This window comes from Podarcis filfolensis, assembly GCF_964270895.1.
Source record: "Podarcis filfolensis genome assembly, chromosome: 2".
In the NCBI taxonomy this organism is placed as follows: Eukaryota; Metazoa; Chordata; class Lepidosauria; order Squamata; family Lacertidae; genus Podarcis; species Podarcis filfolensis.
In genome coordinates, this window is record NC_139605.1 from 24,798,720 (window position 1) to 24,823,066 (window position 24,347).

At 45.4% G+C, this 24,347-nt stretch overlaps 2 protein-coding genes across 3 annotated transcripts in view; one reads left to right on the forward strand and one right to left on the reverse strand.

Annotated features, from left to right (window-relative positions):
* Positions 1 to 24,347, forward strand: part of LOC310757157 (uncharacterized protein C3orf49) — a 285,131-nt gene that overhangs the window by 253,797 nt on the left and 6,987 nt on the right. The gene's annotated exons all lie outside the window — the stretch shown is intronic.
* PRICKLE2 (prickle planar cell polarity protein 2) overlaps positions 1 to 24,347 on the reverse strand; it is a 251,058-nt gene that overhangs the window by 78,266 nt on the left and 148,445 nt on the right. For both annotated transcript variants that reach the window (XM_083600660.1, XM_083600661.1), the window contains one exon: positions 1,841 to 2,024. In XM_083600660.1, coding sequence (XP_083456786.1) covers positions 1,841 to 2,024 — 184 coding nt within the window. The remainder of the gene's footprint in view (positions 1 to 1,840; positions 2,025 to 24,347) is intronic.

The following is a 24,347-nucleotide window of genomic DNA, read 5'->3' on the forward strand; positions in this document are numbered from 1 at the left end:
AGTCTCTTAGGTTGAACGGGCTGCCTGTGAATTCTAAAAATCATATTAATCAATCCAAACCTTCTCCTTCACTCCTCCATCTTAGGTCACCACAGGTGGTTCAGGAGGCCGTTCAGTCATAACTGTGCTGTTTCCTGGAACAAGCCTGGTTCAGCTGCAACCAATCGAGTATAACCAACAAGCTCATCTAGGAAGCTCTGTCGAAATGACTACCATGTGCTCAACACACTAAGCCAAAGTCCAGGTCAGCGTCACCTGCGCTACAGCTGTTTTAAGTGCCTCGATGACTAGCAAAACTGTCATTGTTTTATATCACTATTAAAAATAGTGTTCATATGACCAAGGGCCTCCCATAGATGAAAGAGTATCTTCGTACACACAGCTGTAACCATCAGCACTAAGGAATATAATATAATAATAATAATTTATTATTTATACCCCACCCATCTGGCTGAGCTTCCCCAGCCACTCTGGGCGGCTCCCAATCGAGTGTTAAAAACAATACAGCATTAAATATTAAAAACTTCCCTAAACAGGGCTGCCTTCAGATGTCTTTTAAAGATAGGATAGCTGCTTATTTCCTTCACATCTGAAGGGAGGGTGTTCCACAGGGTGGGCGCCACAACCGAGAAGGGCTTCTGTCTGGTTCTCCGTAACCTCACTTCTCGCAATGAGGGAACCGCCAGAAGGCCCTCGGCGCTGGATCACAGTGTCCGGGCTAAACGATGGGGGTGGAGATGCTCCTTCAGGTATACGGGACCGAAGCCGTTTAGGGCTTTAAAAGTCAGCACCAACACTTTGAATTGTGCTCAGAAACATACTGGGAGCCAATGAATATCTTTCAGGACAGGTGTTATATGGTCTAGGTGGCCAATCCCAGTCACCGCATTCTGGATTAATTGCAGTTTCCAAGTCACCTTCAAAGGTAGCCCCACATAGAGCGCATTGCAGTAGTCCAAGCGGGAGATAACTAGAGCATGCACCACTCTGGCAAGACAGTCTGTGGGCATGTAGGGTCTCAGCCTGCATACCAGATGGGTTAGGGCTTTAAAGGTCAGCACCAACACTTTGATTTGTGCTCGGAAACGTACTGGGAGCCAATGCAGATCTCTTAGGACCGGTGTTATGTGGTCCCGGCAGCCACTCCCAGTCACCAGTCTAGCGGCCGCATTCTGGATTAATTGCAGTTTCCGGGTCACCTTCAAAGGCAGCCCCACGTAGAGCGCATTGCAGTAGTCCAAGCGGGAGATAACTAGAGCATGCACCACTCTGGCGAGGAAATGGCCCCACAGCAAGAAGTGAATCACCAACAAATCGAAATCTTGCAGCGTTATTTAGAGGAAGGGTGATGCCATTGCGGGAGATGGTGCCAGTGTTTTGGCTATGTGTATGAGGAATATCTCCTGCCAACCTAGCAGTTCGAAAGCACATCAAAGTGCAAGTAGATAAATAGATACCGCTCCAGCGGGAAGGTAAATGGTGTTTCTGAACGCTGCTCTGGTTCGCCAGAAGCAGCTTAGTCATGCTGACCACATGACCCGGAAGCTGTCTGCGGACAAACACCAGCTCCCTCGGCCTATAGAGCAAGATGAGTGCGCAACCCCAGAGTCATCGGCGACTGGACTTAACGGTCAGGGGTCCCTTTACCTTTTTATGAAGAATATATTCTTGCCTGCCCAGAGCATTTGCAAGATGGTTGCAATGAAGGGATTTCAAGGACTGACAGCGCCCTCCACCTCGTTTCTTTTTAGACAGCCACAGGTAAAAACATTATGCCTGGCAGGACCTTATCACTTGCATGCACCATGCACTTTCAGCCACAAGCAGCAATGAAGTGTACCTGTTCCGGCTTCAGCCCTGGAGGAACCCAAGCATATTCTTCCAAGGCACAACCTGAGTCATCATCCGAAGTCGAATTCCGCTGGAAGTCAAACATCAGCTTGGTCACGGTCTTCTCCATTTCCAAAGGCATCACTGTTTCAAAGTGCTCTGCCTGGGGACACTTGCAGTGCCGGCAAATCTTCCTGGAAGGGAAGGGGAGGAAAAAGCAAAGAGACAAAAGGTCAGCCTCTGCTGTAAGGATTTATGCCCATCAACAGAAGTTGGATAACCCTGGTGCAAGCTCATTTTGCCTAGTGTAGGCCATGCATTTTATGAGATGTAGTCTTAATTACTCCTATGCAGTTTTTTTTTGTTCTCCCTACCCGCCGCCACCCCCGGGCCTGGATAAAGCAGCTGTCTATAATAAGCTTGAACAAGATGAGTGAAGGACGCTCTCCAAATGTTAACAGCAACCTGTCCTTGACAAAATGCCAATGCACCCCAAAGCAGTTTTAAATCCCTACGTCATTCCTTCATTTTGGGGTGTGGGTGTGGAGGGTGTGGGTGGGAAAACAATGAACACTGGACCACCCACGCTGAGCCAGCCTTGGGGGATTTAAGGGTCAAACACATTTGACAGATGATCTGGGATACACCTCTTCACTTTCCTCTCCTTTGACAGCGCCCATAAATACACACACAGCGCCAGATCATCAGCATGTCCAAATCCGCAAGCCAAAGAACTAACACATACAGTATGCTAAACGTCAGTGTAAACAGAAAAGCTTAGCATGGCAAATTCCATTACAATGACAGGAGATCATAAATATGGCGGTGTCAAATGAGGAGGGGGGGTGGAGCGATGGAAGTCACACGCTGGCAACTGCCAGCTTGATATAAGATCGCCGCGAAGTCCGCTTTGCAAGGAGAGGGGCCATAGCTCGGAGTCAGCAAATACTCTCGGCATATGGGAGGCTGTGAATCTCCATCACCAGCTAAGGTGCTTCAAGCAGAAGAAAAACATTTCCCTGGGATAACAAGGATTTCCTTTCAGCGCTTGTCTGCATGGCTCATTGAGCTGACTATGTCTGTCACACTTCTGCTGTTTCACCAACACACAAACATATGTACATCCTTCCAGAAGCCCATTTGGCTGACAGATATGGCTACTCACAGGAACCAAGGAAGCTGCCTTATGCTGAGACAAACCATCGGTCCATGTACCTCAGTATTGTCTACTCTGACTGGCAGTCTCTCTCCTGGGTTTCAGATAAATACAAGGCTGTGTTACTTGGCAACAAAGGAAATGCAGTTGGCATCCACTTAGAACCACTTCAGTCTGCTTGCGGCTTCATGCGCTAACACATTTGAGCCTGTGCACTGTCAATAAATGCTAGGGCCAATCTCTGACGCAAACAAAGCTTTGATTGAACCTGGGACTGGGCAAAGTTGAGGTTGCTACATTGCAGAGGGTTGGACTAGATGACCCTTGGGACCCTTCCATCTCTACGATTCTATGATAGTGACCCAGCAGAATGATAGAGCTTTGGAAGGTCATTATGCACCTCTTTAAACACTTGCAGTTAATTCCACTTAGAATATTCTGGAGGAGAATCTCACACCTACTTCTGTAATGCTTTGCAGACCTGTTCTGTAAAGGCACAACATGATAGGACAAAAAACTAACTTATTGCCAATCATGCAATAAAAGAAGTCAATTTTCATGTATTCGTTAAATTTGCACATGAGTAAAACAATAGTTTTTGTCCATGGAGTTTTCTTGGCAGGGATACTGGAGTGGCTTGCTGGTTCCTGCTCCAGGTGGATCACGTTTAGTCAAAACTCTCCACTATGACCTGTCCGTCTTGGGTGGCCCTGCACAGCATAGCTCATAGCTACTCTGAGTTATTCAAGCCCCATGAAGAGTCAGACATGACTAAACGACAAAAAACAATGGTTCTGAAATTTTTAAAAAAGAAAACTCTTATCACTTTAGATCAAGGTGGGAGACCTACATGTTGTCCCATCTCTGCCTTAGATTATAAAGGAGCATTTTCAACTTAATGTGAAAGAAAAGTGCCTGTAATGAAAACAATTTTTAAAAAGATGAAGGCCGAGTTAATTGGGGTACAATTATAGTCAGTTTTTAATCTATAGCAGGGCATGTATCCCCTGAAGTAAGCCCTACTGAGTTTAGTGGAGATTACTCCCAGGGAAGTGTGTACAGTGGTACCTTGGGTTAAGTACGGTACATAATTTGTTCTGGAGGTCCTGAAACTGTTCTTAACCTGAAGCACCACTTTAGCTAATGGGGCCTCCTGCTGCGCCGCCAGAGCACGATTTCTGTTCTCATCCTGAAGCAAAGTTCTTAACCCAAGGTACTATTTCTGGGTTAACGGAGTCTGTAACCTGAAGCGTATGTAACCCGAGGTACCACTGTATAAGATTGAAATGTTAATCTCATTGATCACCCAATTACACATATAGCCCTAGAAACTACTGTTCCACAGCCACTTCTACACCAGAGCAACAGAGCATATTTTTGCATGAGAGTGTTTCTGAGCATGTGTAGACTTCCCTTGACCACTGAGCTCCTTTGTACATTTAGAATTGGAATGGAGTGGGGGCTTCTAAGGCACCCTGCTTCTCTCAGCACCTATAACTGAACCAGGAGAGCACCGCCCCCTCCAGAAAGCTGCATACCTTCTGCTTCTCCTGTGAACCTGCCCAGCAAACTTTCTTAATTCATTTTAACCGTCGCTTCGCATGGCCCCAGAATAAACTAACCCCCGATGCATATGAACCTAAACTTCCCTGCAGCCCACGGAGCGCAAATATGCACCAAGCCAAAAGGCTCTGCTAAGCCAAACCAGGGAGAGTTGCCAAGTTTTTCCATTTCCTGCTTTTCATCAGATTTGAAATACGCACAGATGCAAATACAAGCTGGGTGTCTGGTTTGCATCTAGCTAGTCAAAGCGCCTCGGCGCAGCCTCTGGCTGTTACCCTCAAAAAACAATCAGAGCACAATTTCATATGAATACTTTAATTAATCAGCTACTGTATGAAGGCCCTATACTTTTCGCTACAGCAATGGATTCAGCAGCCATCTCCATCTCTGTTTATGATATATAATGTTGAGCAACTCAACATGCCGGGCAATTTATTAAGCTCTGCATGCATTCATCATCCTTCAAGCCAGCACCGGCTCTGGAGCAGCCCCATCATATCCAGTGCCAACTATTCAAGAAAGTTGGTGGTTAGAGGATCAGAGGCTTAGTGTTTGAAAAATGGGTATTCTCATGGAACTTAGTGCTATTTCACTAACCGTCATTCCCAGGATTATTAATCACATGGATCCCTGCAGAATATGTCAGCGAGCAGCAGAAATATTTAAAGCTTAGGGAAGTCATAAAATAAACTGCGGTACCAGGAGGCAAAGTGGAAAAGAAAACAAACAGCAAATTTCTCTTTTCCCAGAGAAAAGCCAAGCTGGATAGGGATGCAAGGTAAGTGGATGTATTGTGTTCAGCAAATGCCACCCACATCATCAGAACCAGGAAATATTGCAGTGATCTCTGGGCCTTTTCTTACATTACAGTAGCTGCAAGTGGGGGGACCGCTGTCCCACTCAGGTCCTGCTGAGGGGCTTCCCATAGACATCTGGTTGGCTGCTGTGACAACAGGACGATGGCCCATTGGCCCCATCCAACAGGCTGTTATCATGTTCTTTACTTCAATTACTTTCCAGGCTGCAGGGGTAACTTGAGTGACCTTGGCCACTTTGGAGAACTGCTGCTCCAGCTTGGAGGAGAGGCAATGCTGGTGTGCAGAGAAATCTCCTGTGTGTGATCCACACCTTCTCCTGCTACCTGGGTGCGATGCTGCAGCAATTTCCATGGCATCAGCAAAATGCAGAAAGAGGTAGGTAAGAAGTTGTTCGTTGACAGAACACTCCGTGGGATGGAACGAAAAAGAATTGGCCAACGAACACACCTCTCCATAAGGTGTTACCTGTGCGAGATAATAATACAGTGGTACCTCGGGATGCGAACGGGATCCATTCCAGAGCCCTGTTCACATCCTGAATAGAACGTAAGATGTGTGTGCGTGCTGCGTTTTGCCGCTTCCGCGCAGGCGCATGACGTCATTTTGACCACCTGCGCATGCTCGAGTGGCGAAATCCGGAAGGAACACACTCCGTTACTACCGGGTCGCCGTGGAGCGAAACCCGAAAATACTTATCCTGAAGCATATTTATCCCGAGATATGACTGTATTTCAGCTTCTCTTGCCTCCTGTCCAGGCCTGACGTTAATGACCAGCATGGTAAGGCATCTGCTAAAAGGGCTGAGTACAGAACCCATTGACAAGAGCCCCCAGACCTGCTACAGAGAGGAGGTAGGCTCACTGAGGAAGGGAGTCCCATGGAGCCTTTCTCATGGGCCCTGAAGCTAAACACTGGAGCTGCTGTCGTTGCTCCTGCTAAGTCTGTCTCAGGAGCGAACTTTGTAAAATCTATTCCCCTTGTAATCATTTCTCTTCTCTTTTCTCTTATGCCCCAGTATTATTTATATATGTGTGTATTTATATGCTTTTCCACAGAACTGTGGAGAACTTCTGGAGAATCTCAAGGCTTGTTGTCTTGTCAGCCATAGAAATCCTGAGCCACTGCTGATGATGAGGCAGATGTTCTTGAGGTCTCCAGCATCACCACAGATACCACTGCTGCTCAGGCAGGGAGACTGTTAGGCAGCGGAGTGGAAAGTATACTATCTCTCTTGACCCTTGGGCCCATATGGTCTCCTTTCTTCAGTCCTGCAAGGTGCGGTCCTTGCTGACATATTGTCATATTGTATTGTCATAATCACGACTTTATTACAGAGAGGAAGCCGAGGCAAGGAGATAGCAGGGCAACTGCAGATGTAAAGCCTCCAGTTCTCTTCACCGTCGGTAGAGACATTGTAAACCAGTGGGGCATTTCCCTCCCCACCTTCAGATCCAAAATTTACGAAGTAGAAGGCTGGTTTGCTCTGAGCCCTGTTTAACTGGTGCATCCAAACCCACAGGAGAACTGAAGCTGCTTCAAAGTGGGTTGACAGGGAGGGGAACCTGACCTCCTCAAAGCATCTGGTCAAGAAGATTTATCTAACCGTCAGGCAGCCTCCCCCTGTTTAAAGTGAGACTCCACAGGATTAATCTGAGGTAGGCCTACTCCTCCAATGGTTTAGTCATAAGCCAGCCAAGCCCTGCTGCCCAAAGGTGATTTCAGAATAACCTTATTAACTTCTCACCTGCTCCTGAGGCGATGAGAGATCAGGGCTTCCTTAATCTGCTTAAACTCCTACTGTTTTTATCCCTCTCTCACTGTGTAGAAAAATCCCGCACTGGAATGCGAGCAAAAAAAAGGTGTAACTAGCGGACAGTGCATTTGACATTGGCTGGCAAAGGCATGGGTTCAAATCCTTGCTCAGCTACGAAGTAAAAGAGCTGTTTTTTAAAAAATGAAAAATAAAACAAAACCCTGAAGAGGTGAAGGCCACATTTTCAAAACTAGTTGGATGGATTGAGATCTCTGCCATTAACAAAACTAGAACTGTACCCCTGGATTCATGAACGCCCATGACACAGAATATTGTTCATAACCGTCCTTCCATCCTCCTAATGGAAAGCACGAGAGAGAGAGAGAGAGAGAGAGAGAGAGAGAGAGGAGCTGACAATGCACTTACTGTTATGCTATGCAGCAGAGATAGGGCTTAGCCAATGGAACACATGAAGGAAGAATGTACATGTCTGGAAAAACTCACGATTCTTGGCTAGCGCGTCAAGCGCGTTACCATATAAAGAAAAACAGCACAGAGCAGGTGGGGGCGGGGAGAGAGAGATGCATGCTCTTACAAAAATATAAGAGGGGTGGCGGTGGTGGAGCCCATTAATTTGATAAGCCCAGACTCAAGCACAGCTTATAACAATATTTGCTCTTTGATTAATAGGCCTTTTATCTGTGCAGCGCTTTTTTTTTTTTTAAAAGCACAGCTCTCCCTGCCTTCCCCAACGGCAGAGAACTCCAGGGTTGTTAGTGAAAACAGTATCCATATTTTCTGTAACAACTAGAAAGCCAAGCTGCTCTCTCAGCGTCTCTCTCTGTAAAACAGAATGGTTCATTTCCAAGAATTCCCTTTGGCTTTGTTACGGGATGGAATTCTTGAGCGCACATTTCTCACCAAAGGCTGTGGGAGCCTGAGGATCTGAAACGCAAACATTTATTCTGTATACTGTCTACCACGGGCTTGAGGGCTCACCTAGCTCAGAAGGAGCGTTTCTTCAGCAAAGGGACATTGGAGAAATAAACACTTCTTGTCAATCAAATGCTTATTTTGTTCACTTACACAGGACATTGCTCTGTGTGTGTGCACGCGCATGAGAGATGGAAGGAGGGAGAAAGGGAGTCCTGCAAATATAATTCTATATAATATAATATAATTAATATAATATAATATAAATATAATTCTTCAGCCAACCCATATACACTTTCATGATTCTGTAGCACAGTTGCATAGTAGCAGAGGAACTAAAGAGTAGGTTCCATGTAGCTTCACCATAGACTTGTCAGTCCTGCAAACACTGAACAGGACCAAATTTTAGGTCCAACTTTCCCCCCATACTCATTTGCCTTTGGAGCAACATGTTTAATATTCATTGGGGTTCCATGAATAATAATGTTACAAAAGTTGGGTGCCTCCCCCCCTCTCTGCCGTGGCAAGAATCCATGGGGTTCCAGGCACTCACCCAGGGTCTGTGTTCTTTTGGAGAATTGAGACATGGTGGAGACTGCCATAGATTTAAGAAATACGGTTCAATCACCTATTTACAGTCTGAATGGAGGGAGTCCAGATCTCACAGCATGGTTATTTCAAGAGGGACTTGTGCCTCACATCAGTGCAGCCCTGGAGTCCATCTCTCCCAGCCAGCCTGCAGCCAGCCTGCCCAAGATGGATCCCAGTCTTCCTTCCTTCTTCTTCTTCCCAGCAACCCTTGCTCAGGACTCTCTTTTCCTGTCACCTTACATCCAATTATGCTGGCAACCTTCCAAACCCCCAGTCTATGTTCACACCTCATGGCAAGTGGGGGAAAGACAGTTCTCTTGCATTGTCAATGGCCTTGTATTGTTTCTTAATGGCCCCAGCTTGGCCAGGTCGTTTTGCATAGGCCAGCTCAGAAATCCCTCTGCAGCTTCTATTTTCCCCTTCACTTCCCAAATAATCAAAATCCTACCAATTAATAATTTATGGGGTTTAGCCCCCCAATAATCTATAGCACCATTAGGACAAAATGACCCAAGTACACGTTAGATAGAGGTGTACTGAACACTTTGCAAAGGACAGAGCTTTTGTCCAAAGCACTGGGCTTTGATGTACTGTGTACAGCTGTTCAGTAGATTATCTTAATGACCTCTGAAAAAAACTGAGCACTCTAGCACTCTTCACAAGCCCAAGTTAGACAACCCAAATTTTGCTGAATCCAAAACAACTAGATACCCAAGATTTAATGCAAATAAATCTCAAAAGGGATCTCGCCCTAGTTTTTATGTATGCTATTGTTTATTTTTGGATATCTGTAACCTGCTCTTCATTCCACAAAGACGCTGAGAGAAATGTGCAAAAATTAAAAAAACAACAACAATTAAATGCAAAGATCAAATGAAAGAACACAATGAGAAAACAGTACAGCGCAGGCAGAAAAAAAAATGGGTGTTGATGCAGAGATCGTATAAGTTAAGTTAGTTTTCCATCCGTTTCCCCCAAACAGATCAGCTATGGACTATGTTAAAAACTGGTAATGTAAAAAACATTTTGGGGAGGAAAAAGCAGTGGAGAGGCATGCCAGGCCACCTTGTGTTAAGGAGCAAATGCAACGTTGTCATTATTTAAGCATGTTGACCACCGACTCTTTTACATATGCTTAAGTTGTGACACAAGACCCAGCAGGACCTGCGATTCTGGGAAAGGTTCTTTAACCAGTAGCAAAACATATCAGAACGAGCAAGCCACCTTAATACCCCACTATTACCAATGCTATGGTCGACCGAAGGCTAAGCCTTTGGCTGCTCCTGGGGCCAGTCAGCTATCACCCAGAGTTTCCAGTGAGCCAAGAGAGCTAGTCCACAATGAGATCTGTAAGCTGAGAGCTCCAGAGTAGAACCTACCACCGGTAGCATTTAGAATCATAGAATCGTAGATTTGTAGAGTTGGAAGAGACCCAAGGGCCATCTAGTCCAGGCCCCTGCAATGCAGGAAGCTCAACTAGTTCATATATGACAGATGGCCATCCAATCTCTGCTTAAAAACCTCTAAGGAAGGAGAGTCCGCCACTTCTCGAGAGAGACCATTTCACTGTCAAACAGCTCTTACTGTCAGAAGGTTCTTCCTGATGTTTGGTCAGAATCTCCTTTCTTGTAACTTGACTCCATTAGTTTGAGCCCCAGCCTGTGGAGCAGGAGAAAACAAGCTTGCTCCATTTTCTATGTGACAGCCCTTGAGATACTTGAAGACAGCTATCATAATTCCTCCGAGTCTTCTTTTTTCCGGGCTAAACATACCCTGCTCCTTCAACCATTCCTCATAAGGCTTGGTTTCCAGACCCTTTATCATCTTGACTGCACACCTTCCAGCTTGTCAATACCCTTCTTAAATTGTGGCACCCAGATCTGGACACAGTATTCCAGGTGTGGTCTGATGAAGGCAGAATAGAGTGGGACTATAACTTCCTTAATCTGGACACTATACTTCTGTTGATGCAGCCAAGAATAGCATTTGCTTTTGTTGTTGCTTTTTGCTGCTGCATCACACTGTTGGCTCATGTTAAGCTTGTGGTCTACTACTATTCCTAGATCCTTTTCACACGCACTACTGGCAAGGCAGGCGCCCTCCACCTCATATTTGTGCAGCTGGTTCTATCAGCCTAAGTGCAGAACCTTACATTTGTCCCTATTGAAATTCATTGTGTAAGTTTTGGCCCGATTCTCCAGTCTGTGAAGGTGATCTGGAATCACTGCATTGCAGCAGCACTAACCAGTCTGCTCCAACCTAGCCTCCATGGATTCCACACTAGTTTCCAGAAATGGTACCAAGGCAGAACGAGGTGCGGTGGTAAAGTGCTCTGAAGTTGCTAAATCAGACTGCAAGTGAGAAGATCACATTTGATCGTCCCCTGGTATTGAAAGCTCACCGAATAAGAGTTTGAAGGCTTCACCTGTAGGACTGTAAATTATTTACGCGAATAGAAGTCGTTAAAATTGCAGCTGCGGTATAAGAGTTTGTTATTCTGACTGGTGTGTAATTGGAATTTATAAGTTTTTGGAAAGCAGAGTTAAAGTAAATGATCAAATCATCAATTCTAGCACGCGGGGGGCCAACAAAATAATATAATTTGGCATCTGAACAATTTGCATTATTAATTGTATTATAATTTGGTATTCTGACAATGAGGCTTTTATTGGGTTATTGTAATTGAAAACGGATAAAAATTATTATGCAAAAAAAAAACAAAAAAGAAAGCTCCCTGAATAAAACAACAAAGCATCAAGGAAAGGACCGTAGTTATTTACTTGTCAGGAGGCTTTTGCTATTTTTTTATAAGGTGGAGCATCTAAAAACAGCACCCCCACCTGCAGTTTCAAGTGGTACAGTCTATTTTTGCATCTTAGCATTCTACCATCACATTATATCATTGGTGTGTGCACAAGTGATTCAATCGGTGCAGCAGAATTCAATACTGGCTCTGAAATGGCAAAGAAAGACGTAACTTGCACTCACTAGCCACAAAGAGGTAGTGAGAGCTCAAGCAAGCCCAGTCCAGAACAGGCAACCAATTCCTGAAGAAATATTCAGTGATAGGCACTTATGTAATCCTAATAGAGCTGGAACACTTTAATATGGGAGGAGGGCTTTATTGGTACCAGATGTCACTAACCCCACATCCATCTCAGCCACGTAAACCTATTTTAGTATCTCAACAAGTGAGGTCTGCTAAGGCTGCCTGCACTGTATTGTATTGCTTCTGCACTCTGAAAACCCAGAATTCGGAGAATTTAGACTTTCACTTGTAAAAAGATGTCAAGATTCTGACACTCGTGGAAAAGGCGATAATTATACAGGTCAAAAGCTTAGAAGCCAATAGGGGGCAGAGAAAAGCCTTGAGCGATCAATATCTGGGTATGTTTCCGCCATCACTGCAGCTTTTCCTGATGGCTAGCAGAAGCAAACTAAATGATGCAAAAAATAATGATACTTATGGAAATTTAATTTGCACAATCTGTTCAGGCTGCAACACGTTAGCCCACGTTCTGATCTCAGAAACATTAACTCAGCAGGCAATTTGGAAATTTTTAGTGTGCGGCACACCTAGGGTTATGCAATGTGGGCTGTGTGGTTGAGGTGCTGGGTCCCCTTCCCCTGTCCTATTCTGCTTCTTCTCTTGCCTAAGGCTGCAACACCCAAAGGTAGGAAGCTACCTGTAGGGCAGCCTCCCTAGCTGCCAGCCACTGATGTCACCAAGTGTGGAGCAATAGTGGCTGGCGAGTCAGGATCGTGCTTTCCGTTCCAATAACCTATTCCTTCTTGCAGCTGCTTTCGCAGTCCTTTGTCTGCCATCATGCATGTATGGGGGCTGGCCTAGGCACCTGCTAAAATGGAACTCGTGGCTCCATACGAATAGTACAGATGAACACTCGATGTGTTCAAAAAAGTGAGCACGTTATCCTTGCCATTCACGATACAGTATATGCAAAGCTTTGCTCTGGAAGCAAGTTGAATCTTGGGAGAAGCAGCTGGATGAGCTGGTGTTGGTGACGCTACTGAGTTGCAAGGAGCACAAAAAACTGGGATGCAGCTTGTGAGCAAGTGGGTGGGTGTTCGGGTGATTGCTAGAGACAATTGATAAAGAAGAATAAAAAAGAGCTTTCTGTAATGGAAGTATGAATCACAAGCATGCCTGTGCAACCAGAATTAGAAGCAGCTTCTGAAAGCACTTTGACATCAGCAACCTCTGCACTAAGTCCTTGTGTGTTTCAACTTCAAGGACCCTTGTCTACTTTCTGATGGTTCTTCATCTTTAGGCTGGAAAGCCCTTCAAAACAGGAGGCACCCTAGGAGATTTTGGGAGTGGGTACTCCCCCCCATTGCTTCCCCTCCACTTATTCATGTGAGCAAACAGCTGAACTGGGTGCTTTCATGGTCAGGGAAATCAAAGTTTCAATGTTTTGGTGTTATACCGTGGTGTTTTAAATTATTGATTCGTGGTTTTATTTTTCTGTCGATAGACACCTTTAGCTTTTCTTTGAGGACAGGCAGGTTTTGAGAAAATAAACAATGGTGAACATTGGGGGGGGGAGGAAGGAGACTACAAGATCAATCAATACCTGTCCTTGATCTTCATGTAGGCACAGCCCCCAAAGGTGAAATATCACACACCCAAACAGGATCTGAGTCAACAAACTTAAATAAATAAAGAGCAGATTCAAGGCTGAGGGTTGTATATGAAAAAGGAAGAAGCTTGCTAACCATAAAAGCAGATGAGCATGAAAGGAACCAGTACCTCAAAACGAGTTGTGAATTCTCTGTCTTTGGGGAGTTTGCAAGAAAAGGCCGGACAGGCAGCCATCACCAATGATTTAGGTAAAGGATATCCTGTCTGAGAATTGCAGAGAGCTGGACTAGATGACCCACTGGGTTCCTTCCAATTCTGTTATCTTATGATTCACAGAAAGGAACAGCCTGGTTTTCCTGAGGCATTCATAAATCCGAGGCTGTGCATATGTACACACAGATGCTCAGTAATGAGAAGAACAGGCTTTGATTCCAAAAACCCAACTGAATTGGAAACCTGAATAGGAAAATGGAAGGTTACATCTACCCAAAAATATCAGAAATAATGGCCGTTCAGAGCTTAGGTTAAAAAGAAGAGGGAAGTGCAAAGGAGATACTCCAGGATTTAGAGGAGATCTGAAGGACACTTCCCCCCAACGTCTTATAACTGGGGAGCAGCAGTGTGCCAATTAAACTTCCCCCTGGTGGGCGAAAATGATGAGTTTCCTGAAGCAAAACTGCTAAGTGACAATGAATCACTTATTTGGCCGTGCCAAATTTTAACATTGTGGAGCTTGCTTGCAATCTCCTCCTGGCTTGTCAGTAGAGCCAACCTCCCCAGCTGCTGCTTCTGCTGCTGCTCGTCTTCTTCCTCCTCCTCCTCCCACCAATAGGATTTTAATTTAATCTAATTTGGCCTTAACTTTCTAGCCAAAATTGCTCCTAATGAATTCTCCAAGAGCTGGTGCCAGAGCTGGTGTCGTGAACAGAGCGTTTGGCGAAGACTTTACAGCGCAATTACTTGGAAATCAGTTCCACTGAAATCAGCAAGACTCTCTTCCAAGAAAGCAAGCTTAAGGTTGGATTCTTACAACGAGAAGATTCAAGTTCAAATCCCAGCGCGGTTATAAAGCACAACTGTTTGGATTAAGCTTTGCCTCCAAGATCACTTAGAGCAAACCCTGGGCTTGTATCCTCACTCCTGAGATTCTCCTGTGCTCTTCTCACAGAGGGGAGAAATGGAGTAGGTCAGAGGTTTCCAACCTCTTTTGTGTCCATGGCTCCCTTGACCAATTACATTTTTTCTGCGGCTCCCCTGTGGGGCTCAGTAGCCCAGTTATGTCACCCCTTGCCTGCACAGCCTCTCACCCTTTTTCTAACACCCTCCTTTGTAGAGTGTTCCCTCAGCCTTCTCTCCCCACTCCCCACTCCTTGCCGCCGCCGCCCCTGGTCTCTGAGCTGCCCCCCTGCCCCAAAGAGAGGTGCCTCCTCACACTGCCCCACAGGGACCTGGGGCTTACTTGTCCATTAAGGTCTTTAAGCAGAGGCTTGACAACCATATGTCAGGAGTGCTCTGATGGTGTTTCCTGCTTGGCAGGGGGTTGGACTCAATGGCCCTTGTGGTCTCTTCCAACTCTATGATTCTATGATTCCCAACAGCAAGGGCTGGCGGACTGGCTGGCTGGGCTCCCTCACCTGCTTGCTTGCTTGCTTGCTTGCTTACTCCGAGGCCACCTCAGCTTCTGGCAACCAGCACCCGCAGAGGCACCATCCACCTGGGGAGCTTGTAGCCAGGGCTGCTGCAACAAACAGCTGTGCAAATCTTTGGGAGGCAGAGATGCGAGAAGGCATCAGAGGAGGGAAGGAAGGAAGGAAAGAAAGAGGGTCAGAGGTCAGTGTTGCCCGTGGCACCCCTGACCACTATTCAAGGTACCCCAGGGTGCCATGGTACACTGGTTGAAAACCACTGGAGTAGGTTAAAGCTCAGAAGCCCACAAACATTGACTTGTTGTACCAGCTATCCTGTGTTACCATTTTGGGAGTGTTTTCAGTACAGTGGTACCTAGGGTTAAGAACTTAATTCGTTCTAGAGGTCCGTTCTTAACCTGAAACTGTTCTTTAGCTAATGGGGCTTCCTGCTGCTGCTGCGCTGCCGGAGCACAATTTCTGTTCTCATCCTGAAGCAAAGTTCTTAACCCGAGGTACTATTTCTGGGTTAGTGGAGTCTGTAACCTGAAGCGTATGTAACCCGAGGCACCACTGTCGTTAAATAAGTAGTGTTTTCATGAATATCCTCTCACACACCTTGAGGGTGGCAGGGCATCTGCCTGCAGAAGGTTCAGTTCCTGGCATCTGCAAGGCAGGGTGAAAAGAGACCCTGTCTGAAATCTTGGAGAGCAGCTGCCAATCAACACGGACAATTCTGAACTAGATAGACCAAAGACCTGACTGCTTCCTATGCAGAAGGCTGGAGGGAGAGATTTCTCTCATGAGTGCTGGGATACAGGGGAGATCAGACTCCAGCTTCCCCTCACCTTCTCCAAACCAAAACATAGATGAGAGCTCAATGGAGGGAATGGGCTGGTGTGTTAATTTGTGGATACCTGCCCTGGGAGAGCCGGTGTTCACATAACACAAACAAATCACAAGCTTTTATCCTTGATTACAAACAGATGATAATTATTTCTTCTTCTACTGCTTGCTATTACCGAAAACATGTGCAGCAGCACCCGTGTGCTACACTAGAGAATGGAAGCTTCCCTGAGCTATACTCGCATCTAGTTTCCCCGTTATCAATAAAAGTCAAACTACAGAATGAGAAGAGGCACATGTTTAAGCTATTGTGCACAGCACTTCATACTTCAGCTGGAAAAGTCGATGTCTGAAATCGACCCACCTTTTATTTTATTTAAAAAACTTACATAAATAAAACCAGCATAACAGAAAGCCTTTCCCCTACGTGCACAGATTCGTGTATTTATTTGTTTTTAATATGGAGTAGCATTGAAACAAGCATTCCCTCACTTGGGGCAAAGTCCAGCAAGAGCTGCAGCAGATGGTCCTCATGTTCCTGTATCTTGGCTCTGACACTAGAATTTCACGTTGCACGACATAATTTGCTGCAGGAATTGGAGAGGAGGACAGAAAGGGATGTTTGGCTTCCTTAACAGCAGCCGGTTAAGTGCTCATTGGGACCTCAAGCAGACACTCCAAAAGTAAGTGGAGTCAACTCATGCTGGTTTCTCCCCCGTTCGTCTGCTTGCCGAGTTCCACAATCGAAGCACTGAGAGTAAAGAGGAGGAAGGTGACATCCAAGGTCACCCCCTGGACCAGATGTAAGAAAGGTAGAAGGCAGGTGGGGGTTGGCTGAGGTTGGTGGGGCAGTGCCCCATTTGGCCTAATGAAGCAGCAACCGCTGTTAACAACACAAACTGCCTGGTTTTTAGGTTAGCTAAAGTATGTTACTCGGACACAGGTGGCGCTGTGGTCTAAACCACAGAGCCTAGGACTTGCTGATCAGAAGGTCGGTGGTTCAAATCCCCGCGACGGGGTGAGCTCCCATTGGTCAGTCCCAGCTCCTGCCAACCTAGCAGTTCAAAAGCATGTCAAAGTGCAAGTAGATAAATAGGTACCGCTCCGGCAGGAAGGTAAACGGCGTTTCCGTGCGCTGCTCTGGTTCGCCAGAAACGGTTTAGTCATGCTGGCCACGTGACCCGGAAGCTGTACTCCGGCTCCCTTGGCCAGTAAAGCGAGATGAGCGCCGCAACCCCAGAGTCGTCCGCGACTGGACCTAACGGTCAGGGGTGCCTTTACCTTTACCTAAAGTATGTTAAGGAAATAAATACTAGGCAGAGTTGAGCTGTGAGGGAGGGCATGGACATTTTTGTAAGCGCTGAAATCTGCACATATTCCTCCCCCTCAAAAATAAAACAAATGGTGTGTGTGTGTTTTTCCCTCTTCAGGAAGCAGTGCCCTCGCTCTAAATTGGTTGTGTTTGCTTCATAATGTAGCCCAATCCGATTGGCTGCATTGTGCCACTACATTCACTATGAAATCCCTGATTGGCTTGGATTTCCCAGGTCCTTAGATGAATGGTGCCACAGCAGGAGCAAATAAGGGAAACAATAGAAGAGAATAGGAATGTATATATGGGGCTGTAAGGTCTATTTGAGAGGTTTTGGAGAAATACGGTATTTCTTCCAATAACATCCCACCCAAAGAGCATTGCTTTCCACCGGAAAATCAAACCAGATAAACACTTAAGTAAAGGTAAAGGGACCCCTGACCATTAGGTGCAGTCGTGGCCGACTCTGGGGTTGTGGCGCTCATCTCACTCTATTGGCCAAGGGAGCCCGGCATACAGCTTCTGGGTCATGTGGCCAGCATGACTAAGCTGCTTCTGGTGAACCAGAGCAGCGCACGGAAACGCCGTTTACCTTCCCACCAGAGTGGTACCTATTGGTCTACTTGCACTTTGACATGCTTTTGAATTGCTAGGTTGGCAGGAGCTGGGACCGAGCAACAGGAGCTCACCCAGTAGCGGGGATTCAAACCGCCGACCTTCTGATTGGCAAGTCCTAGGCTCTGTGGTTTAACCCACAGTGCCACCCGCGTCCCTTTTAGATAAACACTTAGCATAGCCTTAATAGTAATGCACACTAGGCAATGAAGTGTACATTTCTATACCTTTGGAAGCAATGTGCAGCTGACCTAAAAGTAAATGCAGTCAGCAAATCCTTATATTCCCAGAAATTCTTTTCCATATACGTAGGAGAAAGGGGTGTGGGGCAGTAGACTGCCACCTGGTGGATCTATTCTGATACATTAATCTTAATTCATTCAACTTTCTCTCCCTCTCCCTCCCCTTTATTTTTTTTAAAAAAATGCTAGGCGAAGCTGATCCTTGAAATAATGATAGTGGTACAAAGCACAGGCAAAGGTTTACTCTCAAGGCAATCCATGCGTTAGTATTTCTCATTCTATAGAAAAGGAGCCATGAGGACGTCTCTTAGCACAGCTTATCTTTTCTCTATTACCACTGGGGGAGTGAACGAGATAAAATTGCATCAGGCAGAAACGCCATCAGGCTGAAATTGCAGGGCAGAGCAAATAGAATCTTCTAACTCACAACACAAGCAAGAGCCTTCCCTGAAATCTGATGAGCAGCAAGCACAAAGAGAGCCAGGAGAGGCAAGGGATAGCATCCCACTAGGGCTTGAGCAAAAGGGCTCCTTGCGTGGGTACACATATCAGCATGCAATGCTTTTAGCATTCCCTTCCAATATTCTGTTGTATTTCAAAATACATCTTACAACAGAGTCCAAATCCAATAAATATTGCCATAATCCTGGATTGCATAAGTTTATGTGTGTACATACACATACATATGCGCACACGCACACATGCACACACACACACACACACACACACACGTGCCTCTTTTCACCAAATATTGTAGATAATTTCAACAACTGGGGCAAGAAGGCACTGAATGTGGTCTTCTCAAAACAGGGGTAATTTGTGGGGTCCAAGTAAATAAATAATAATAATAATAGTAATTGTTGTTGTTGTTGTTGTTGTGTCCGAGAAAATAAATAATAATAATAGTTGTTTTTGTTGTTGCTGTTGTTGTTGATTTATTTGTACTCCGCCCATCTGACTGGGTTGCCCCAGCCAATCTTGGCAGCTTCCAACATATATAAAAACATAATAAAACACTGAACATTAATTGGCTAATTAAACAATCTACGGCCTTTTAAAATGGGGGGAAGGGTATTTCTTTCTTTCTTTCTTTACTATGTTATGTATTTTTGTGTTTTCATATTGTAAACTGTAATCCTTGGGTGAAGAGCGGTATAGAAATTTAATTAAGTAACAAGAACAAGAATAATGATAAAAGTATTGGTGCAGGAAAGGACCCTGGTTTTTACATCAGGCTTATGCAGTATAGCAGGCTGTTTCCGCAACTGCTTGTCCAGGAGGGGCATCGTAGCTTAGCTAGGCAGGAAGAGCAAAAGTCCTTTTGGCAGCCAGCCACCTAAAAAGCTCTTGGTATTCCTGTCTGGCGCAGCGACATCACTCCCAATCCCTTGTATAAGGAAGGGGGTTATGGGAAGCCACCACCACCACCACACCTTACCATACAAAATACACATATAGTAAACATGCAGTGTTCCCCCTTCAACATTTTTTTTTTTTTGCGGTGCGGGGGGGGGGGGGTGTCCAACCTTGAAAATTGGTAAAATACCTCCCTTAATTCTCTCTGGTGAGTTTGGAAGCATACTGGAAGAGACACACACACTTCAAGGCATAATTGCAAGTGCAGCTCAGTAACAGTGGAATAAGCTTCCCACAATTATTATAGAGTTTTCTTTCTCCAAATCCTATGATTTCTGCATGACTGAGGGTGCCCTCTATCATCTCACACATCCCATGGCGCACAGGTAATCACAAAACGACCGGGATGTTTGAAGGCACGGAATGTTTAGAAGGCCATAAGACACTGGCTCTCGAATCACAGAATGGATAAATCCTTTGTAACACACTCAGTACTTTGAGAATAATGCTCAGTCTCAACCGAAACACACTGCTCTGAAAGGCTGGACAGGTGGAATCTGCACACATATTAAAAAAACACTGTGAAAATGCTTTTTTTTAAAAAAAAACACATTTTGAAAAATATATTGAATTTGCCATGGCTCGCCATCTCCATCTAGTGTCACATTTGTATACTGCACTTCACAATACGCTTAAAACATTTTATTTGCAGCTGTATAGCTGAGTCCTGAGAGTCTGTTTCACTCTGAATGTTCAAGAGGTTCGTCACTTCCTGAATTGAGGTGAAACATTAGGATGCAAGATCTTGATTATTTTAGGGGTGTGTAATTATTCACTGATACAGCACTTCTCTTTTTATAGTCTGCTTTTACAAGGAAGAAAAGGTTAACAGAAATAACATTTTCATATTTTTTCACGGAATATTTTCCCCCATTTAAATATATCTTTTTCTCCTTATCGTAACACTAACATTGTCTAGCTAAGTTCTTTGGCTGCATTTATAGATTTATACAGGCTAATTTCACCCTGGCACAGCACTTCTAAGCATTCAAAGAAATTTACTATCTCTAATATCTCCAGGCTCCGAAGGATCTCAAACACTGTGAAAACCTCCACTGTGGTGAGCCGGCTGCAGCGCTGATGCCATCTCATATCCTGTTCTCAACCTAAATCCTCCTTGAAGGCCTGTGGAATACCTCCCTGACTGGAAATCCATTTCAATCTTCACTTCCTGTTTCCATTACAAGCTTTATCCACTCTAGGAAGCCCCTGGCTGCCAAGGAAAGCAGTCTTAAAGCAGACTTCCCTAATATTGTGCTCTCCAGATCTTGTTGGACTATGACTCCCATCATCTCAGGGTTGTAGGTTCGTGCCCCATGTTGGGCAAAATAGCTGGACTAGATGACCCTTGTGGTCCCTTCCAACTCTACAATTCTATGATTCTATTATCTCCAACCACTGCCCATTCCGGCTGTGTCTAATATGAACTGAAGTTCAACATCTGGAGGGCCACAACTTACCCACCTCTGCCCTAAACGATATAGACCAAGGATACCTGAATAAGTTTCTCCCTGGCATCAAGATCTTCAGAGAAGATCTTCAGAGAAGGACTTGCTCAGTGTGACTTATTTTGTGGAAGCATCTCGGCCTCCTCTCACTTTAGAAGTCCTTAGAAGGCATGTCTGGCCAACTCTCTCGAGCAGATTAGTCAACATCCTCCTGCATAATATATTTTTATGTTGATGAAGAAGGAACAATACTGGATGTTTTCTCTTCTGGTTTCAGAAGATTTTGTTTCAGATGGCTGTTGCTGATGGCTTTTTAATGGTCTGATTGCATTTTTACTGTTTGAATCACTGTGAGCTGCTGTATGAGTCTTTAAATAAGGGGAGCCTTATTTTTGGCTGAACAACTCCCAGCATCCATCTGTTCCATTTGGCCATGAGGCTGAAGGGGCTTAGAGGTTCCTTATCCCACTCCCTTAAATAAACAGATAGATGCACATCTAAAATAGTCAAGAGAAGAGGTATGATGGCAGCCTGTTCTATTCATGCCCCTTCTCCAATTTCCCATTTATTTTCATCCACCAATAGAGCAGAGCCTGGATGATGTAGAAGCCTCTTCAGATTTTTGCTGGCTCCCTCTAACATCTTCAGCATATGTCTTTAGTATTCCAAGCCCCAAAATGGCAGACAAAACTGCAAACCAACCAACTTAATTGCAAACCCAAACCTCTACATGAACCAATCCTGGAAGGCCATCTGCAGAAATCACATCTTATACCACCGGCCCTGTCAGTGTTGGTTCAACCATGAAGCAGAGTGAGAAAGCCACCTCAGGTGGAAAATGCTATAGGGCAGGGAGTAGACCAAGCCGTGTGTGCCATGTGGTCAGCCCTGCATCCACCAAGATAGCCTCAGGTGTTGAGCCTCCCTCAGGTAGGAGGATGGTGTTGTTGAAGCAAAATTCAACCACCAGTCTGGAACAGGAAGGGACACCACTTTGCCCTTTGCCTCAGGCAGCAAAATGTATTGAGCTGGCCCTGAAGCTTCTCAATATTAATTTAAAAAACAACAACCCCCAAACATCTCACTAACCAGATTGCATTGATGGCTCTTCCCTTGGGAGAAAGCAGTTGCATCTAGGGAGGTCTCCAAGGTTGTAAGGAAGTGGCTGGTTGCTTATGAAGATGTTAATTTTTAACAGTCTACAGCAGAGACACTGTGAAAGATTCATAGCCAGGACCTGCCAGGAGGAGTGAGCTAAAACAGGCCTGTGTTGCTGAAAAGGTTTATCCCAACTAGGCTGAGGCCAAACGCTACGCTGCGGTCAAAAAACGGTACAAACAAAGTCACTCCTTTAGGGACGGCCATGAATGAAAGGGTCTGAGGCGTCAGGAACGGGTACTGCTCAGCTGCCAGGAAGTCTGTGGGATGTGGCAGCCAGCCCAGTGAAAACGAAGTGCCAGGAACTCCCAAAACAACAGCCATGTGGACTGATATTGGGGATTTTGAATTCTGTTAGGCTGGGCTGCCTTATCAGGTTGCAGGATCTGAGAGCAAGCTGACCTTTGCAGATGCCTCTCTCCCCTCCCTCCCAGAGCCCCAAAGCCTACCATGGATTCAGCGTCACACTTATTAAAGGTATTGTTCCTTTGTACAAGCGCACCATCAATTTCAGCGCTGCGATTTGACTGTTTCGTACATTGATCCAGCTGCATCAGCTAAGAACCCCAGAGAGAATATTTCACTTGGAACTCCGCTAGGCAGGGTCATTTCATATCAATACTTCTCCTACAGGCGCAAATCACTCTACGGTTTCCCAGGATGGTCGCTTATACAGGGCTTGATCAACAACGCACAAAAACCACATTGGTTTGAAGAGCAATCTGCACTCTAACAAGCCAGTGGGTTTAAAATAATAATGAGACAATAATCAAACACAGGGGATTCGTTGCGCAATGGAAGTCTAGGCAAGTATGAAAGGCCTGACCTGAAAGAGGAGGAACTCTTAAAGTTAGGCTCCAGTTTCTCGGGAAGCTGCTTCCTCAGACTATAATGAGATACCTAGGGAGGTGAGTCAGTCCATTCATTACGAAAGTTGGGCAATAGTCCTGGACACATCAGACCTCTTGGTGTCATCACACAGCCACATATTAGCACAACTGCCAAACGTTGGCTGCATTTCAACAGCTGACAATTTTGCAACTCCCAAAGAGGAGCAGAGGAGGAAGGAAGCATTGTACAGTAGGCTGAAAATTACCACAAGCTCCTTTCTCTCTCCTATCTTGTCTCTGCTTAATGGCTATTGAGAGATTGAACTTGACAGAACATTAAAGATTCTTTGCCCCAGCCCTAGCATATGTACGCAAAGGTAAAATGAAAGGGACGGGGAGTCGAATATGGCAGGAATGGAAGACGGCCCATCTAGAACCTCAGTACAGTCAGGAGTTGATCTGGCAAAGACTGAAGGCTATTGCAAAATAGTGCATGACACTCATTCAATTACATTTTCCCCTCTTTCATTCCCAGTCCTTTACATCACTTTAAACAGACAGGGGTTTGCCCCAAAGAATCCTGGGAACTGTAGTTTGCTCAGGGTGCAGAGAGTTGTTAGGAGACTCCTATTTCCCTCACAGAGCTACAATTCCCAGCAACAGGAAATCTGTGGGCAGATTGCTGGGACATTCAAAGCTGCTTCAGGATAAGCCAGTTACAGGTAGGTATCTGTGTTGGTCTGCCGTAGTCAAAGCAAAATTAAAAAATTCCTTCTAGTAGCACCTTAGAGACCAACTAAGTTTGTTATTGGTATGAGCTTTCGTGTGCATGAACACTTCTTCAGACTAAGCAGTTGGACTACAACTCTGAGGCTGGTCGGGGCTGATGGGAACTGTGGTCCAAAAGATCCAGAAAGCACCAGGTTGGTGAGAACTGGGCAGCAGTTGTCCACTTTTTCAGACTGGAGTTTTGCCCGTTTCCACCCTGGAGATGCCTGGGTTTGAATAGGGAACCTTCTGCACACACAACCATGTGCTCTACCACTGAGCTATGGACTCTCCCTATTGCTAGTCTGGCAGCAAGTGGGTTGGATGTCTTCGCCAGGCAATAGAAACCAGGGCAGGGGGAACTTTTTCATCCCTTCTGGGCAACCTTCAGGGATGGGGGCACAAGCCCATGGTGGGTGAGGCCCAAGGCAAAAGTGGGTGGAACAACAATGGTCAAGTTTGTCTTTCTACAGTGGGCTGGTGTCCACACACCCTTCTCGATCCTCCATGCAGGCAGCCAATATACAAGAGTTCAAGGGCATATTTCAGCCAGGCCAAAGACTCAAGAAGGGCATGAAGCAGGTTGGTAAAGGGTGTAGGGAGAATCCTGAGGGCCGGAGGCTAGAGAGATTCAGAGGCAGGCTAGGCTGAGAGATTGTGAGTGGCCCAATGTAATCAAGTGCGCTTCATGGAGGAGTGAAGATTCGAATCTGGTTTTATCCAGAAACAACAACAACAGTATCTGCTATGACACACTAGCTCCTGAATTTTCTCTCTGTTTGGGCTACGTTTAAGCAGTGAATTGCTTTCTGTTAGTTGTGTTTTTATTCATTTTCAGCCATG